The sequence below is a fragment of the Staurois parvus genome, unplaced genomic scaffold, assembly GCF_062004578.1.
Source record: "Staurois parvus isolate SC_StPar_1 unplaced genomic scaffold, SC_StPar_1.0 ptg000758l, whole genome shotgun sequence".
In the NCBI taxonomy this organism is placed as follows: Eukaryota; Metazoa; Chordata; class Amphibia; order Anura; family Ranidae; genus Staurois; species Staurois parvus.
In genome coordinates this window covers 421670-442886 of record NW_028318554.1, presented here as the reverse complement: position 1 = coordinate 442886, position 21217 = coordinate 421670, and the positions used below count along the sequence as shown (strand labels likewise).

The 21217-nt window shown below is 40.3% G+C and overlaps 1 protein-coding gene across 2 annotated transcripts in view; it reads right to left on the bottom strand.

Annotated features, from left to right (window-relative positions):
• Positions 1-358: 358 nt before the first annotated feature.
• Positions 359-21217, bottom strand: part of CLCN1 (chloride voltage-gated channel 1) — a 244992-nt gene continuing 224133 nt past the window's right edge. For both annotated transcript variants that reach the window (XM_089654357.1, XM_089654356.1), the window contains exons 21-23: positions 14743-14847; positions 11899-11985; positions 359-5924 (exon numbers count right to left, since the gene is read on the bottom strand). In XM_089654357.1, the coding sequence (XP_089510483.1) occupies positions 5625-5924; positions 11899-11985; positions 14743-14847 (492 nt within the window). In that variant the 3' untranslated portion in view covers positions 359-5624. The remainder of the gene's footprint in view (positions 5925-11898; positions 11986-14742; positions 14848-21217) is intronic.

Sequence of the window (21217 nt, the reverse complement as noted above, 5' to 3'; positions counted from 1 at the left end):
AATAGGAAGACACATGCCCAATTGATGTCAGTGGATGAAATAGTGCAGCAAGGGCCAGATAGAAGCAAGCAAAGTGCCACATCTGGCCCCAAGGCCACAGTTTGGAGACCACTAATTTATAGAGTTGACCAAGCCTTGTGCTAACACAATGGATTGAAGTGTGTAGCCTCAGCCAGCTCTGCTGTGGCCACTCCCCCTGATGCATTTTGCCCCACCCACCAGAGCTTGGTCCAATTAAATATAGGCTTGAGCAAAAATGAGAGTTCTTAATTTGTCAAAATTTCAGCAAAAAGTAGGACATACCAACAGAAATGTGCCACTTAGGCGAAAGGCAATAGACTTTTCAAAAGGCCTAAAGTAAAATACAACATGATATATTTTTATTTGAGGTTTCCTGATTGAGTTTCAGTTGCAGTAAGACACATGCCATATAAAGTCTATGAATCAGAAGATCTCACAAAATCAACAAGTGCACGATTCTATAAAAGCTCAGATCTTAGTAGAAAAAAAAAATAAGACTATATAGAGGTTTGAAAGTCATCCACGTAGACTGGCGGTGCTCTGCAACAACAGCAGCCTAAAAGGGGATCCATACCGTCATGGAAACATTCTGAGATCCACAGACAAGACGGCCATGATGGACTCACTCTTCTGTAATTCAAGGAATTCACGTAACGCATATGGGCGGCACCAAAGATGGACTTTAACTGAATTATTCCACAATGGGCGGCAAGGTTTGTATGTTAGCAGTGTGCTTACTGTGCTATCCATATCAAAGACAGCTTCCAATCCCTAGTAATGATTGGGAGCCAGTGGGTCCAGATCCTGGTCATGTGACCACTGTGACCACCAGAATGCAAGTGTACAATCCAAACGCACACTTTCCTGCATTAATAATGGCTGGAACCATTGGCAGGAACCCAACAGAATCAGCAAGGGAGAATGTCACCAGCACACTGAGGATCACCAATATGGGTCCAAAAGTTTTAATGAACTATAATATAGTCATAGCAAGGCAACGTTTCGGAGTCTCGCAGGACTCTTGTCACATGCCTGGTGAAGGGGTCCTGCGAGACTCCGAAACATTGCCGAAACATTGCCTTGCTGTAACTATGTGATCGTTCATTAAAACTTTTGGACCCATATTGGTGATCCTCGGTGTGCTGGTGACATTCTCCCTCGCTGTGACAACCAACCACAGTGGTGACATGATTGGGCAGGCCTTCACGCCTACCCTTCCTTTTCCCCTCTTTTCTTCCTAGGCGTAATAGCCCAGTTAAAAGAATGCTAGATCTGGGCAGGAAGAGATTAAAGTGGACCCCCCAGCAACAGACAAATCTGCATGAATAAATTTGTAACAATATTCAGCAACAGTATCCTTTTTTTGGCAAAATCTCCACCTTGAGCCGTCCTTGAGCACCACTCTAGTGATGTGGCCTAGGTTTAAATGACTCCATCAACCTCCTGCAACCACCCACATGGAAGAAAAATATATTTGAAATATACACACACACTGCATGTTGAAATGCATTTTTTATACAGTACAAAATATATGAAAAATATTTTTTAAATATATAATTTTTAAATATATTCTTCAGATATTTAATATACAAAAAAGTCATTTTAACATATATTTATACACATATTTGTACATGCATTCCAAAAATGTAGATTAAATGTATTTTTAAAGACATACAGTATATTTTGTATTTTTAAAAAATATTTTTCATATATTTTGTAATAAAGATGCATTTCAACATACAGTATATATATATGTGTGTGTATGTGTGTATATATATATATATATATATATTTATTTATTGAAATATATTTTGAAATAAATTGAATACAGCCAAAATTGTAGTATTTCAAATATATGTCAATATATTTAAAATATATTTTTCTTCCATGTGGGCAGGAGGGTGCATGCGTGGCTCAATGTACATTACTGGGCCGGGGGAAACATTAATAAGAGGAGAGACAACTTGCGGATCTTCTGTTATAAAACCCTGCCTGCCCGCCTGTCGGTGGGTTTTAAAATTCTGAGATTAATTCCGCCTTTATGGCTACTATTGCTACTTCATTAAATGCTAAAGTAGTATTAACCAATTGATCCCCGGGCCTATTCTGACACTTCTCAAGTGTCATTTTTTTTTTGCTGAAAAATTGAAATTGAAAAATTACTTCCAACCCCCAAACATGATATATTTTTAAGCAGAGGCCCTAGAGAATAAAATGGTGTTGCAATTTTTGATGTCACATGGCATTTGGGCAGAGGTTTTTGAAATGCAGCTTTTTTGGAAAAAATACACTTTAGTGAATTTTAATTCACAAAAACACAATATAATACCCCTCTTTTTTTAAATATAAAAGATGATGCTACACCAAGTAAACAGGTACCTAACATGTCACGCTTTAAAATGATGCACACTTGTGGAACAGTGGCACACTACGGTACATAAAAAATCTCCAATGCTTTATAAGACTTTACAGGTTACAGTTTAGAGTTACAGTGGAGCTCTGGTGCTAGAATTATTGTTCTCACGCGGCGATATTTCACATGTGTAGTTCACAAACTTTTTACATACGTGTGCAAGAACTACATATGCATTCACCTTTGCTCCCGAGCACTGGGGGACAGAGGGCACTTAACATTTTTTAATTTTTTTTTTTTCACGGTCTCTTCATTTTTTTTTTCATCAACTTTATTGCTATCACAAGGGCTGAACAACATCCCTCTGTCTAAAAAGTGTTGATTGGCCCTGTGCTGATCACATGCACCCTCCCAAAGAAAAAAAAAACTCTCTAGCCCTACACACTAAACTGAGCATCTGCAGAGTATCTCCTAGAGCTCTGTACTATCAGCAGATGGATTGGGGACAGTAAAAGAAGGGGAAGATCAGAGAAGACAGGATCAAACAGCCTTTTCACACAATGCGAAGTATTAACCCCTTAGGTTCTACAATGAGTAAAACAATCTTACTGCATATACAGACTGATTTTACTGTTGTGGGTTTAGTAACACTAAGTTTTTAATATTTCTGACACCAGTTTTATGCAGATCAGCTATAAAGAAGTTGCATATTAAAATCGAACTTATCTAAACCACCAGAATGTCATTCATTGTATGCAGCACACTGAGCATGGGGCTCTTGTATTTCTTTATATCCCTAGTTGTAATGTTTCTTCTTTGATAAGTGAGCAGCCTATCACTTCTACATGGTATAGACCAGTGGTACTCAACCTTCCTAATGCCGTGACCCTTTAATACAGTTCCTCATGTTGTGGTGACCCCCAACCATAAAATGATTTACCCAGTAATTATAATTCATGAGTGTCGTTTTACCTCCAATACTGCTGCTTTCAACACAGTAGCTGATTTCAACACAGTAGCTGCTTTTAACAGAGTAGCTGCTTTCAACACAGTAGCTGCTTTCAGCACAGTAGCTGCTTTCAACACAGTAGCTGCTTTCTACACAGTAGCTGCTCTTTACACATCGGAAATATGTGTTTTCCGATGGTCTTAGGCGACCCCTGTGAAAGGGTTGTTCGACCCCCAAAGGGGTCGCAACCCACAGGTTGAGAACCACTGGTATAGACTGTAGCCTCTGCCCTCCAAATACATTGGGGTTGATTTACTAAAGGCAAACAGACTTTTCACTTTGCAAGTGCAGTTGCTCCAGAGCTTAGTAAATGAACAGAAGCTATGTTGACTTCCATCATCCAATCATATTCAAGTAAAAATTTTTTTTTTTTTCATTTTCCTTGCATGTGATTGGGTAGTTGTTGCAAAACGATGCTTCTCCTTATTTACAAAGCTCTGGAGCAACTGCACTTGCAAAGTGCACAGTCTATTTGCCTTTAGTAAATCTCCTCTAGGTGTTTAATACAGTCTGTCTGAGGAGATATCTACTGATTTCTTGTCCTGGTGACACCAGAATAGGAAACAAGAGTGAGAGGAGTTAAAAGTGTCTCTTTGGAAAGAGGTAGCCTTGGAGAGTACATATATGGGTGAGAGCACACGTCTAGAGAACATTCAAAGTTTATTTCGGTAAGAATAATTATCCAATGCGTTTCGGTGGCTAACAAAAACCTTTCCTCAGGTCTGAGAAAACAAGACAACATACCTTATCATAAATCATGGAATATAAAACAATGACTAAAAGCCTATAAAATCAAGGCATGCCTATGTATGTAGAATGTATACACTGTGTGCAGGGGCGGACGGACCATTTGGAAACTCGGGCACTGCCTGAGGGCCCGGGGTCAGTAGGGGGCCCCATGAGATGCCCCTGGTACCTTTTTCATAGGCTTTTTTGAGTTTGGGCAAGGACACGGGGGCCCCATGATCCCCTATTGCCCGGGGGCCCCATGAGTTGTCAGTCTGCCCCTGACTGTGTGTCTATATAAATATATATAAATACATACATATATATCATTTCTATGACATATACCTTGTTCCTATAGACATTTAGTCATTGATGTACATCTCCTGATTTATTATAAGGTATGTTGCCTTGTTTTCCCAGCCCTGATGAAGAGGGATCTTTCAGCCCCTGAAACTCGTTGAAACAAAGTTTTACTGAACCTTCTCCAGACCTGTGTGGCTCTCATCTTTATATATGCTATTCAGAGTGCTTGGGGGATCACTAAGAGCATACTGGCTGGCTTGAAAAAGTTGGATTTAGTGGGACTGTACCAGGGGCGGACTGACCATTCGAGCACTCGGGCACTGTCCAAGGACCTTGAGTCAGTAGGTGGCCCCATGAGATGCCCCTGGTACCTTTCATTGGCTTTTTCATAGGATTTTTTGGGTGTGGGCAAGGACACAGGGGCCCCATGATCCCCTATTGCCCGGGGGCCCCATGAGTTGTCAGTCCGCCCCTGGACTGTACTTATCTTGGGGTCCAGCACCCTATCATCCTGTTTTGAGCAGCTTTTTGTGGAAGTATATTAGAAACATTTTTAATTTCATCCCACTGATTAATACCTATCAAACCAACACACTCTGACCAATCCTCTTAGATAAGTCAACAATTCCCTTTCCTTCAGAATTAAATGAGTTTTCCAAAGAAAATGTAAAAAGGCCGGGTCTTGTACCACCTAAACATTCATCTGCAAAGTTCCAAGGGGAGAAAAAAATTTCCAGTGGCATTGACTACAAAGTGACCATCTAGAACTGGGGACCATTCCCCGGTGTCATCCTTCTCTCTGGCATCACAGAACTCCGGTAGATGCTGGTCGAGGTATGTAGCTTGGGCACCAGATATTTTGGCTGGGAATGCAGAGCTTTGGCTAGTTAGCAGCTTTTGAGGTTGTTGCTTGGTACACATTTTTAAAGCAGATGTGGATCTTGGTGCCAAAGGGCCACCAGTATCAAGCCTAAAGGTTTGTATGAAGCTCTTCCTAAGCAGTTTCCATAAACATTGGCACGTACTTAATGTAAGTATGTTAAGCATTTCTGAGGCCTCTCCAAAGGGCCTTTTTTAAAAATTTGTCACAGAAAGCATCTAGCGTTCAAAACCTTCGTCACATCTTCTGCTTCCCAAAACACATGATAGCCATGCTACCCCTGAAGAAGATCACGGGTCAGATACCCTGCCCCATGGAATTATGGGTCTAGACTACAGCGGCACTTCATCTTCACTCTGTTCTGCAGACGCCTGAAAGTCCCTTAGGATCTGCGACACGTTTTCGGATCCTTGACCAGACAGATCGTCCAACTCGGAGTCTGGGGTCACTTCAAGGGCCACCGAGGTTGGTACGTCATCGGGGACCATGGAAGGGTCGGGGGAAGGTGGTGCCTTTGGAACAGCTCTAATGGATTTCCTCTGGGACATGGAGCGACTGGCATCCCGAAAACTGGCAAATGGGGGTCGTAGTCGGACTCCAGACTGTGCAGTGCCTTCTATGGCTTTTTGTAACTAATGAAGAAGAAAGAAAATGAAATATCTTTATAAATATTTTTATCACATTTATGTAAATGTTCTCTTTATTACTATTTATTTTTTTCGTAAATGTTGTCTTTAGTATTTTTGTTATTAATATTATTATTAGATGTATTTATCTATTTTTGCAAATGTTCCTTTTATTAGTATTATCATTAATCCAGAGCTTGACAAATTTGCTTTGAATTTAGGAGCCAGCTAAAAAAGTTAGAAGCCAAACTTCAGTACCCTATATTTTGTATAGGTGACACATTAAAAGCCCTCTATAAGACATCAGTTCAGAGTTACGAAGAAGGACTGGTGCTAGAATTATTGCTCTCATTCCGGCGGCCGTGGCAATATATAACATGTGTATCTCGATTAACATTTTCATTCAAAGGCACCCCAATCAGGGGTGTATTTAGGTTTCGTGCTGCCCTAGGCAACACAAAAATTGTCCCCCCCGCGACCCCACAGAGAGACCCTGACATCGACCAACACCCCCCTCCTCCACGAAAAGAGCCTGACATTGACCAACAACACCTCAGCCGCATGAATGCTTCCATCTAACAAGTGAGTCCTGCTGCTTAGCTGCAGCAAGGCTAAATGTAGGAAAAAATCTACCTGCCTGGCGTCCGAAACTGCATGTCCCGGGTGTCGGATGATACAAATTGAGCATCCGTGCAGTGAATGGGCTGACAAAAACCCAGGCGCCAGGGCGCAATTTCTAGTCACCATGGCGAACTGGCACTTTAGATTTGTCAAGCCCTGCATTCATTAAAAAAATAAAAAAAAAAAATATATATATATATAAAATTTATTTATTTTTTTTGTTATTTGTTTATTTTTGCAAATCTGTTTTTTTTACTTAACTGTATTTAAAAAGGGGTCAAAATCTTTACCAAGTAATTGTAGACCAGTTAGTTTAACTTCCATAGTAGGGAAGATACTGGAGAGTTTAAAAAACCACATAGATGAGTTCTTGCTGGAAAAAAATATTTTAAGCAACAGACAGCATGGATTTATGAAAGACGGAAGTTGTCAAACAATCCGATTTAATTTTATAAGGAGGTGAGCAAAACCTTGGACAGAGGGGTGGCGGTGGACGTAGTATACTTGGACAGAGGGGGGCGGTGGACGTAGTATACTTGGACAGAGGGGGGCGGTGGACGTAGTATACTTGGACGGAGGGGTGGCGGTGGACGTAGTATACTTGGACAGAGGGGGGCGGTGGACGTAGTATACTTGGACAGAGGGGTGGCGGTGGACGTAGTATACTTGGACAGAGGGGGGCGGTGGATGTGGTATACTTGGACAGAGGGGTGGCGGTGGACGTAGTATACTTGGACAGAGGGGGGCGGTGGATGTGGTATACTTGGACAGAGGGGTGGCGGTGGACGTGGTATACTTGGAGAGAGGGGTGGCGGTGGACGTGGTATACTTGGACAGGGGGGGGGGGGCGGTGGACGTGGTATACTTGGACAGAGGGGTGGCGGTGGACGTGGTATACTTGGACAGAGGGGGGCGGTGGACGTAGTATACTTGGACGGAGGGGTGGCGGTGGACGTAGTATACTTGGACAGAGGGGGGCGGTGGACGTAGTATACTTGGACAGAGGGGTGGCGGTGGACGTAGTATACTTGGACAGAGGGGGGCGGTGGATGTGGTATACTTGGACAGAGGGGTGGCGGTGGACGTGGTATACTTGGAGAGAGGGGTGGCGGTGGACGTGGTATACTTGGACAGGGGGGGGGGCGGTGGACGTGGTATACTTGGACAGAGGGGTGGCGGTGGACGTGGTATACTTGGACAGAGTGGTGGATGTGGATGTGGTATATTTGGACAGAGGGGTGGCGGTGGATGTGGCATACTTGGACAGAGGGGTGGTGGTGGACGTGGTATACTTGGACAGAGGGGTGGATGTGGTATATTTGGACAGAGGGGTGGCGGTGGATGTGGCATACTTGGACAGAGGGGTGGTGGTGGACGTGGTATACTTGGACAGAGGGGTGGCGGTGGACGTGGCATACTTGGACAGAGGGGTGGTGGTGGACGTGGTATACTTGGACAGATGGGTGGTGGTGGACATGGTATACTTGGACAGAGCGGTGGCGGCGGACGTGGTATACTTGGACAGAGGGGTGGTGGTGAACGTGGCATACTTGGACAGAGGGGTGGTGGTGGACGTGGTATACTTGGACAGAAGGGTGGTGGTGGACGTGGTATACTTGGACAGAGCAGTGGCGGCGGACATGGTATACTTGGACAGAGCGGTGGCAGCGGACGTGGTATACTTGGACAGAGGGGTGGTGGTGGACGTGGAATATTTGGACAGAGGGGTGGCGGTAGACGTGGTATACTTGGATTGTGCAAAAGCGTTTGACACAGTTCCCCACACACGGCTAATGTGTAACGATAAGTCTACAGGCTTGGAAAAATCCGTATGTAAATGGTTAGAAAACTATCTAAAAGATCATATTCAGAGAGTAGTGGTTAATGATTCATACTCTGAATGGTCTAGGGGTGTCAGTGGTGTACCCCAAGGTTCAGTGTTGTCAGTGGTGTACCCCAAGGTTCAGTGTTGTCAGTGGTGTACCCCAAGGTTCAGTGTTGTCAGTGGTGTACCCCAAGGTTCAGTGTTGGGACCCTTACTTTTTAATATATTTATAAACAATATAGGGTCTGAGATTATAAATCCCATTTCAGTCTTTGCAGATGACACCAAGCTGTGCCGTGGAATAACGTCCTTACAGGATGTCTCCAACTTACAAGCCGACCTCAATGCTCTGTGTAATTGGGGGACTATGGGGACAATGAAGTTTAATGTTGATAAATGTAAGGTTCTGCACTTGGGGGCTAAGAATATGCATGCATCATACATACTAGGGGGGTACAACTGGGGGATCAATGGTGGAGAAGGATCTGGGGGGGTCAATGGTGGAGAAGGATCTGGGGGGAATCAATGGTGAAGGATCTGGGGGGTCAATGGTGGAGAAGGATCTGGGGGTTCTGGTAGATCACAAGCTTAATAATGGCAGCAATGCCAAGCTGCGGGTTCTAATGCGAGCAAAATCCTCTTTTGTATTAGGAGAGGTATAGACTCCAGAGAGAGAGATATCACCCCCCCCCCCCCGGTACAAATCATTAGTAACACCTCATCTGGAATATGCAGTTCAGTTTTGGGCACCAATTCACAAAAAGAACATTGGGGAACTGGAGAAAGTGCAGAGAAGGGCAACTAAACTGATAAGAGGCATGGAGGAGCTCAGCTATGAGGAAAGATTAGAGGGACTGAATTTATTCTCTCTTGAGAAGAGGAGATTAAGGGGGATATGATCTCCATGTATAATACATAAGGGGGATATGATCTCCATGTATAATACATAAGGGGGGATATGATCTCCATGTATAATACATAAGGGGGGGATATGATCACTATGTATAATACATAAGGGGGGATATGATCTCCATGTATAATACATAAGGGGGGATATGATCACCATGTATAATACATAAGGGGGGATATGATCTCCATGTATAATACATAAGGGGGGATATGATCACCATGTATAATACATAAGGGGGTTATGATCTCCATGTATAATACATAAGGGGGGATATGATCACCATGTATATTACATAAGGGGGGATATGATCACCATGTATAATACATAAGGGGGGATATGATCACCATGTATAATACCTAAGGGGGGATATGATCTCCATGTATAATACATAAGGGGGGATATGATCTCCATGTATAATACATAAGGGGGGATATGATCTCCATGTATAATACATAAGGGGGGTTATGATCTCCATGTATAATACATAAGGGGGGATATGATCACCATGTATAATAAATAAGGGGGGATATGATCACCATGTATAATACATAAGGCGGGATATGATCTCCATGTATAATACATAAGGGGGGATATGATCTCCATGTATAATACATAAGGGGGTTATGATCTCCATGTATAATACATAAGGGGGGATATGATCTCCATGTATAATACATAAGGGGGGATATGATCTCCATGTATAATACATAAGGGGGGATATGATCTCCATGTATAATACATAAGGGGGGATATGATCTCCATGTATAATACATAAGGGGGGATATGATCTCCATGTATAATACATAAGGGGGGATATGATCTCCATGTATAATACATAAGGGGGGATATGATCTCCATGTATAATACATAAGGGGGGATATGATCTCCATGTATAATACATAAGGGGGGATATGATCTCCATGTATAATACATAAGGGGGGATATGATCTCCATGTATAATACATAAGGGGGGGATATGATCTCCATGTATAATACATAAGGGGGGGATATGATCTCCATGTATAATACATAAGGGGGGATATGATCTCCATGTATAATACATAAGGGGGGATATGATCTCCATGTATAATACATAAGGGGGATATGATCTCCATGTATAATACATAAGGGGGGATATGATCACCATGTATAATACATAAGGGGGGATATGATCTCCATGTATAATACATAAGGGGGGATATGATCTCCATGTATAATACATAAGGGGGGATATGATCTCCATGTATAAATACATCAGTGGTTCATATAGTGAACTCGGTGTAGTTATTCCCCCTGAGGTCATCACAGAGGACAAGGGGGCGCTCTTTATGTCTGGAGGAAAAGAGACTTAATCTCCAAACATGGAAAGGTTTCTTCACTGTGAGAGCTGTGAAAATGTGGAATAGACTCCCTCAAGAGTTGGTTGTGGCCAGCTCAGTGGATTGCTGTAGGAAAGTCCTGGATTCTTTCTTAGATACACAGAATATAACTGGATATAACATTTATAGGTAAAGTTGATCCAGGGAATATCCGATTGCCTCTCGGGGGGGATCAGGAAGGAGTTTTTTCCTATGCAGAAGCAAATTAGATCATACTTTTTTTTATGGTTGAACTGGATGGACTTTTGTCTTTTTTTCAGCCAGACTATGTAACTACTATTATTATTATTATTAGACGACATTATAATATCAGATTTATTTATTTATTTGTTTGTAAATGTTCTCATTATTACTATATAATATTAATTATGTGTAAATATTCCCTTGATGATGATGATAATGATGATGATTATTATATGTACATGTTTATTTTCTAAATGTTTTATTTAGCATTATTATTAGATTTCATAGTAAGTCTGGATGAAAAAAGACAAAAGCCCATCCAGTTCAACCATTAAAAAAAAAAGTGATAATCCTATATCCACAGTTGATCCAGAGGAAGCCAAAAAAACCCAGCAAAGCACGATCTAATTTGCTCCTGCAGGGAAACAAATTCTTCCTTCCTGATCCCCCGAGAGGCAATCGGATATTCCCTGGATCAACTTTACCTATAAATGTTAGTATCCAATTATATTCTGTGTATCAAAGAAAGAATCCAGGCCAGATGTATTTATTTATTTTTGCAAATATCTCTTTATAATTATTATGGTTATTATTATTAAATGAAGTTAGTTATTTTGTAAATGTTCTTTTTTTTATTTTTGTTACTTATTTTTGCAAATGTTCCTTTTTTACTATTTATTTTATTATTAATCACTTTGGAGAGATTTTCTGCTTTGTCTTTAGGACAAGAGGGGAGGGGAATTCTCTCCCCAAAAAAGGTCCCCTGTCAGGTTTTAATTCCCTTTCTACTCTATCCAAAACTAACAATACAAAAAAGAAGTTTTTATTTTTTGAATATAGGTCCACTTTAGAAACAGAGGCAGAGGCAGGATCCCGATCGGTTTGGCTAACTGCACTTTCTCACTTGCCTTTGTCTTATGGAAGAGGTCTGCAATGCTTCATCCGTTGTTTGCATGGTAAAATGAGTGTCTATTAATACATGTCTAAGTATATGGTTTCCATGTCTCTCATATCTGTTTAGTGGTCTAATATTTTGTGTTAATTACTGAAGACTTTACATACCTCCTTCAGAGCGATGACTCCTCTGAGCTTCCCTCCGCTGGTGATATAAGCCTGGCTAAGGCCAAGCAGTGAAAATAGTGTATGTGTCTGCAGGGGAGAAAGAATGGGAATGAGACCTCAGGGAGCACCCTTCACAGAAAGAAAATATTGTTACAGTCAGGTTAAAACGTAAAAGGGAAAGTCAACATTCAAGAAAAAAAACAGCAAATAAAAAAATTATTATAGCATACACCGATCAGCCATAGCATTATCACCACTAAAAGGTAAAGTGAATAACGTTGAATATCTCGTTACAATGTTATCAGAAAGCAGGTGTGATATACTAGGTGGCCAGTGAACAGGGGCGGACTGACAACTCATGGGGCCCACGGGCAATAGGGGATCATGGGGCCCCTGTGTCTTTGCTCAAACTCAAAAAAGCCTATAAAAAAGGTACCAGGGGCATCTCATGGGGCCAACTACTAACCCCGGGCCCTCGGACAGTGCCCGAGTTTCCAAATGGTCAGTCCGCCCCTGCCAGTGAACATGTTGTCCCTGAAGTTGATGTGTTGAAAGCAGAAAAATGGGAAAGCGTAAGGATTTTAGTAACTTTGCCAAGGGCCAAATTGTAATGGCTAGATGACTTGCTTTCAAGCCCAAAACTGCAGCTCTTGTGGGATGTTCCTGGTCTGCAGTGGTCAGGACCGACCAAAAGTGGTCCAAGGAAGGAAAAAAGGTGAACCTTGGACAGGGTTTTGGGCAGCCAAGGAATTGATGCACGTCAGGAGCGAAGGCTGGCCAGTGTGGTTTGATCCAATAGAAGAGCTACTGGAGCTCAACATGCTGAAAAAGTGAATGATGGTTCAGATAGAAAGGTGTCCGAACACACAGTGCATCACAGTTTGTTGTGTATGTATGCAAACTCTGTATAAATATACAGTATACCAAAATAGCAATGATATAAATCACCCAATATTGAAAGAACTAAAATTGTCCATCAAATCAAAAAATGTAAATAAAAAAGTGTCCAAAAAGGAAGAGATGTCCCAAAAGCAAAATTTCAAAGAGCGGGTGTTCTCTCCAGAGCTGCAAAGAAGATGAATTTCCTTCCCATTCAGCACTGTATTGCCCGTGATACACACGACTTCTACCTTCACCAAAAATGATATCTGGATGAAAGCTTACCAGATCTCTATGACCCTCTGGTTAAGAGTGGCCATAGAGCGCTCAAGCAATTTACATGGACCTCAATGGTTTCTTCAACATATCTTCTCATCTGGGGAAGCCGCTCATCAGACAGACATGTCAGATCTCCAAGCAGTAAAAACTTAAGCAAAGGCAAACAGAGATACGTCTCCCATAGTGTAATAAATCTTTTACAACATTTATTCAACATGAAATCTCACTCATGTAATATAAAACCATGCGCATTAAAAATAATACATCGCACCGGTATCAGAATCTGCTTCCAGAACACGATGACGTCGGTAAGAGACTCCATATGCTGTACAGTATCTCACAGAAGTGAGTCCACCCCTCACATTTTTGTAAATATTTTATTATATCTTTTCATGTGACAACACTGAAGAAATGACACTTTGCTACGATGTAAAGTAGTGAGTGTACAGCTTGTGTAACATGTACAACATGTACTGTGACATACTGAAGCAGAGCATGATCCCCTCCCTTCGGAGACTGGGCCTCAGGGCAGTATTCCAACATGATAACGACCCCAAACACCTCCAAATCGACCACTGCCTTGCTAAAGAAGCTGAGGGTAAAGGTGATGGACTGGCCAAGTATGTCTCCAGACCTAAACCCTATTGAGCATCTGTGGGGCATCCTCAAATGGAAGGTGGAGGAGCGCACGGTCTTTAAAATTCACCAGCTCCGTGATGTCGTCATGGAGGAGTGGAAGCGGACTCCAGTGGCAACCTGTGAAGCTCTGGTGACCTCCATGCCCAAGAGGGTTAAGGTAGTGCTGGAAAATAATGGAGGCCACACAAAATATTGACACTTTGGGCCAAACTTTTTCACTTAGGGGTGGGCTCACTTTTGTTGCCAGCGGTTAAGACATTAATGGCGGTGTGTTGAGTTATTTTGAGGGGACAGCAAATTTACATGTTATACAAGCTGTACACTGACTACATCACATTGTAGCAAAGTGTCATTTCTTCAGTGTTGTCACATGAAAAGAGAGAATCAAAGATTTACAAAAATGTGAGGGGTTTACCAGGGGTGGACTCACTTCTGGGAGATACTGTATATTTATATTGAATTTGCATTTTTTTAGGTTGATTTGAGCACAATGTGGTGTTATTATATATATATATATATATATATATATATATATATATATATATATATACGTTCGAGGTGTTGACTTGTGCTCCAAATTCTCCCGAATTTAATTCAATCAAGCATTTGTGGGATGTGCTGGAAAAACAAGTCTGATCCATGGAGGCACCACCTCCAAACCTACAGGATCTGCTACTGACAGCTGGCTGCCAGATACCTTCAGAGGTGTAGCGGAGTCCATGCCGCAATGGGTCAGGCCAAAAAGGGGACCTAATCAATCTTAGGTGGGTGCTCCTAAAGTCCTGGCTGATCGATGTGCAATTGCTACACAAACCATATTCTAATTGCAGAATATTAAAACTTACTTTTACCTTTTCAATCTGCAGCCTCTGTCGTTTTTCTGTATAATTCAATGCAATATTGCAACCTGAAGACATTCTGTATACCGCTGGTGTACAGAACACCTCCGAAAATGTGATTTCATGCCTGAGTGAAGTACTCTGCACAAAAGATACAAGTCGGGCTGTCTCTCCCCGCATCCTGGAAGGTCAGGGTTGTGTGACGCACCTTATGAAGGGAAGTCCTCTCCACCAGCTGGAACGGTGATGGGTCTATTAAACAGCTGTCAAACGAAGCGGTCTTCCCGAGCTCCTGCTGTTCCCAAACTGCAGTCTGAAAAAAATGCATTTTTAAATCATTCAGTCAATGAAAATCCTACAATGGATCCTGCATCCAGTTTAATTCTTTTTATATAGGAAGCAATCGATAGTATTTCCAAAATGTTTTAAAAACCATGTTGTGCTGAAAGGTCAGATTTGTTGGGTTTTTTTTGGTTTTTTTATTTTTTTTTTATAAAACAACATTGGCATTTTGGATTTTTAACAACTTTACACCACCCGCTCCCCACAATGTATTGCAAACAGGCGAGTACATTGCTGCCTAATTCCGGGTTTCGGACATGCATGCGTGCGGCCCCTTCCCACCAGCATCCGCTGTGATTGTACATAGCGGGAGCCTGTCAGCTAGTCCCGGCCAATGATTCACAGCCGGAACCTGCTGATCGGCTGTGTCCAATCACAGTCCAGAGCTCTGTCTTGGTAAACAACACAGGGCTCTGTACAGAGGGAGCGATCTGTAAGTTTCTCATCCCTGCAAAGCAAGGATGAGAAACTTAGAGGTCGTTTAGTAAAAGCAGCACTCTTTCCCACATGTAAGAAAAATATATTTTAAATATATTTTAAAGATATTCTTCCCAAATATATCGACATATATTTGAAATACTAAAATTTTGGCTGTATTCAATATATTTAAAAAAAAATAAATAAATATATATACATAAATACATATATATATATATATATATATATATATATATATATACACACACATACATACATATAATATATATATATATATATATATATATACACACACACACATACATATACTGTATGTTCAAATGCTTTTTTTATATATATTACAAAATATATGAACAATATTTTTAAAAATACATTTTCAAATATACGGTATGTCTTTAAAAATACATTTAATCTGCATTTTTGGAGTGCATTTACAAATATATGTAAAAATGTATGTTAAAATGACTTTTTTATATGTTAAAAAAATCTGAAGAATATATTTTTAAAAAATTATATTTAAAAAAATATTTTTCATATATTTTGTAATCTATAAAAAACGTATTTCAACATACAGTATATATATTTCTTAGATACAAAAAAATATAACTGGATACTAACATTTATAGGTAAAGTTGATCCAGGGAATATCTAATTGCCTCTCAGGGGATCAGGAAGGAATTTTTTCCCAGCAGGTGCAAATTAGATCATGCATTGCTGTTTTTTTTTTTGCCTTCCTCTGGATCAATGGTGGATGTAGGAATATAACTTTTTTTTTTTTATGGTTGAACTGAATGGACTTTTGTCGTTTTCAGCCAGACTAACTATGTAACTATATGTCAATAGATTTGGGAAGAATATTTTTAAAATATATTTAAAATATATTTTTCTTCCAAGTGGGATAGCTAGGCACACATTTAACCCCTTGATCACCCTAAATGTTAACCCCTTCCCAGCCAATATCATTAGTACAATGACAGTGTATAGTATTATCACTGATCACTGTATTAATGTCACTAGTGATGTCAGTTGCAGTTAGTCAGTGTCAATCAGATTGCCCGCTGCACTCCCGCATTCCCACTAGAAGGCTGCTTTCACACTCTTTCAAGCACTTTTTCACACGTTTTTCAAGCGCCTGAAAAGCTCAAGAAAACTGCTTCCCTATGTATGTGATTGTACTGTATATCTATGTATGTGAATGTATATCTATGTATGTTTTCACACTGAGGCGTTGCGCTTGCGGTGCGGTTCAAAAACTCCTGCTTGCAGCATCTTTAGGGCATGTTTGGGGAGTTAAAAAAAACACCCCAAAAATGCCTCTTCCCATTGAAATCAATGGAAAATGCCTGAAAAACACCTGAAACTCTCCTCAAAAACGCCTCTCAACAGCATTGTTGGTGCAATTTTTCAGTCACGTGTCCTTTAAAGAACGCTCCGAAAGCACGGAAAAAGCGCAGTAAAAACCCCTATGCGTTCTTGCTGTTTTTGCCGTGAATCAGTGTCAAAGTAGCTTAAGTTGCTGATCACCGCCATTAGTAGTATCAAAAAATGCCAGTATATATACACCATCGTTTGTGGGAGTTATAACTTTCCCAAAAAGCAATCAATATACACTCTTTGCGATTTGTTTTTCAAAAACATGCAGCAGAATACATTTTGTCCAAAACTTATAAAGAAATTAGATTTTTTTTATTGAATATGTTTTATGGCAGATAGTAAAATATATTGCTTTTTTTCAACATTTCTGTTCATATCGCAAACAATAATAAATAAACAAAAACCCAGTGGTGATCAAATACCACCAAAAGAATTTTGTGTAAAAAAATGATAAGGTTCAATTTTATACAGTGTGGCATGACTGCGCAATTACCAGTTAAAGTAGCGCAGTGCAGTATAGGGAAAAAAAAATGGCCTGGTCATGAAAGGGGTAAAACCTTCCAGAGCTGAAGGGGTTAAAAAGACCCAATTGCCATTTGCCATGGCTTTGTTTAGAAACAAAACCCACATTATTACCAACACCATTGATGATCATAAGGTTGCGCAAGAACATGTTGATCACATGGCTTATGTATATTAATAAAGCAAGCACCACCTGAAAAAAATAGTAATCTTAATAAAAGACACAAAACATTTACAAAAACTGTTTTTATATTTTTAAGGACATCGTACATGATTACTGATCAATTGAAATAATAAATATAACAAAAACACAAGCAAAGTTGGTATCTTTTCCCGTGTGTGTATCTGTGTTGTTTTTTCTTTTTTTTTTTGCCTATTTTGTAATGTATTTTATTGTTTGTTGAGCTAAGTTAGTTATCTAAAAATATAAAGAGACTCTATACAAGAATAGATGTTTTTTCCTTTTTCAAATAATTTTGTTATTTCAGGTTTTCCAACAGTATAAAAAACAATGCTAAAAGTAGTCATTCAAAAATGTAGAGAAAAGACAATCCACAAGACTGTAATTGGGTTTTCTCTTGTTTATGTATTTTATTGTTATATAGAATGTTAAAAAAAAACATCAAATACCAATAACATACACAAAAAAAGAAAATGCCGTTATATTTTGCATGTTGCGTCTCTACATTTTTAAAGTTATTTTTGTGCTTTGTTTTTTCACAATACACAAGAATGTGAATGTTTTTGTTTTCTTTTTTATTGTATTTTACTGCTTAAAACAGTCATTCAAAAATATAGAAAATATACAATAATGTAATTGTGTTTCTCATGTTTTGTGTATTTTATTAATTTATTTTGGGCACTTATATAGCACCTTCAATGTATTTACATATATATTGTACATTCACATCAGTCCCTGTCCTCAAGGGGTGTACAATCTCAGGTCCCTAACTCACATTCATACATACACATACTAGGGACAATTTAGACAGGAGCCAATTCACCTACCAGCATGTCTTTGGAGTGTGGGAGGAAACTGAAGTATCTAGAGGAAACCCACACAGGCACAGGGAGAACATGCAAACTCCAGGCAGGTGGTGCTGTTGTTGGGATTAGAACCAAAAACCCTAGCGAATCCAGGTGGAAGTGCTAACCATTTAGCCACTGTGCTAAACAGTTATGGTGTCTGTTTATGAACCAGCAGTAATAGATCGCTGCTCAGTTCTCCGGCATTCTCGGAGAACACAGTTCTCCAGTGAATGCCGTTTATGAAGCATATGAAGATCAGTTCTCCAAACGAAGGGAGAACGGTCTACAAACGCTGGAAAACGGCTGATTTTACTATAATCTCGCGAGATTACAGTAAAAGATCAGTTTACTAAGCAGAGATAAATTATCTCTGCTTAGTTTGCGGTCCCTCCGATTCTCCAGCTCTGGGCTGGAGAATCTGGAGGGAGAACACAGATCTCCAGTGAAGAGCTGAAAATGTTCTCCTGGGTGTCATAAACTGTGAATGACCAGAGAATAGCTGTGATCCTCTGAATCGCAGCTATTCTGTGTCATAAACGGACACCAATATGTTAAAACCCATCAAATACAAAAAACAGGCACAAAATAGTTAATATATTTGTGGGGTTCTTTTTTTTTTTTTTACTGAAAAAAGTCAATTACCAATAAATACATAGAAAACTAACAGTTATTCAAAGCATATTGAAACGTTTGAAGCCAACTGAAATCACCTTCCTTCATCCTCCCTTGCGACTTCAATATATTTGACTGAAATGGTAACATTTTACCAAAATATCATGAATTTCACAGAAATTTCAGCAAAACTAACTTTTTCACTTTTGCTGTTGTAGCTTAAAAAAAAGTACATATTGTCTTTAATATCTGTTCTGTTCAGCATATTGCTTCTGCTCCTCTTATCTCAATGCAAGTTCATCAATAGGTAGATTGAAAATCATACACTCTGTGTTTGTTTAATCACTTGAGCTCTGGAAAATTTTATCTCCGTCATGACCAGGGCATTTTTGGCTTTTTGGAACAAAGCTACTTTAACTGGTAATTGAGTAGTCATGGAACACACAATTTTTATAATTTACTTCTCACAAATAGAGACTTATTTTGGTGGCATTTGATCACCACTGGGTTTTTAATTGTTTTAATTATTTTTATTATATAAACAAAAAAAAGACGAAAAATTCAATATATATATATATATATATATATATATACACTGTGTGTATAAATGTATAAATATATATATTTAATATTTATATATATTTATTTATTTATATTCATGTGTGTGTGTTTAAAATATAAAAAAATCTAATTTGTTCACAAATGTTAGCCAAAATGTATTCTGCCACGTCTTTAGTAAAAAAAAATCCCATTACGCGTATATTGATTGGTTTGTGCGAAAGTTAAAATGTCTACTAAGTGTCTAGTATATATACTGGAATTTTGATTTATTTATTTTTTTTATACTAGTGATGAAGGTGATCAGGGATTTATAGTGGGACTGTGATAGTGCGGTGGGCAATCAGACACTGACTCTGAGTGAGAACTGATTAACTGGAACTAACATCTCCAGTGACACCAATACAGTGCTCAGTGCTGATACTATACACTATCACTGTACTAATGACACTGGCTGGTAAGGGGTTAACATCTAGGGGCAATCAAAGGGATAACAGTGTGCCTAATAATGTGTATTGTTTGTAGTGTGTGCTCCTTTTACTAAGGGATGTGACTGTTTTATCTCCCTGCTTCCCAGGGAGAAAGAAACAGCCGGATCCCTGCTGTCTATACAGAGCCCTGTGTTGTTTATCAACACAGGGCTTTGTACTGTCAGTCACTGTGCCAGTCAGCAGGTTCCAGCCCAGGGGCGGACTGACCATTTGGAAACTCGGGCACTGCCCGAGGGCCCAGGGTCAGTAGGGGGCCCGATGAGATGCCCCTGGTACCTTTTTCATAGGCTTTTTTGAGTTTGGGCAAGGACACAGGGGCCCCATGATCCCCTATTGCCTGGGGGCCCCATGAGTTGTGAGTCCGCCCCTGTTCCAGCCATAAATCATCGGCCAGGACCTGCTGACCGTCTTGTGCTGTAGCGAATGAGAGCACAAATCGGGCGGAGCACGTGCCCCCTACCCAGAAATTATGCAGCAGGGTCGGCTGTGCACTGCAAGTGCAGTTGCTTTAGATTCGAAATCATATCTGAAATAAGTCTGATTTCTTTCATCCAATCACGTCCAAGCAAAAATGCTGTTTTTTTTATTTTCCTTGCATGTTCCCCTCAGATCTAGGGCAACTGCACTTGCAGTGCACATCCTATTTGCCTTTAATACATCAACCCCATAGTCTCCTTACACTTCAGAAATCTGGAAAAACAACCTCTGAAGTGCAATTATACGAAGTAAGATTATATTGGATTCAACTTCTGTCTTAGTGAAGAGTAGAGCTGCCTGCGGATAGTGAGAAGCCAGCAGGTGACCATACTGTCTGGTCAGACTTTGTCTAAGGAGGTATGTCAATGCACAAAGCAGCATTTGAAACAGAAAAACAACTATGTATTGTAATGGCCCACCTAAAAAGTCCATTTGGTTTCATACAATCAGGCTGTGTGGCTACCAGGGGTGGACTGACCATTTGGAAACTCGGACACTGCCCGAGGGCCCTGGGTCAGTAGGGGGCCCCATGAAATGCCCCTGGTACCTTTTTCATAGGCGTTTTTGAGTTTGGGCAAGGACACAGGGGCCCCATGATCCCCTATTGCCCGGGGGCCCCATGAGTTGTCAGTCCGCCCCTGTTCCAGCCATAAATCATTGGCCAGGACCTGCTGACCGTCTTGTGCTGTAGCGAATGAGAGCACAAATCGGGCGGAGCACGTGCCCCCTACCCAGAAATTATGCTGGGTCGGCCTGCCGCAGTAAAATTGTGGTGGGCGGTCCAGAATTGGTTAAAGTGACATTAACCTCTGATTTTAAAAAAACTATGTTTTCTTAACT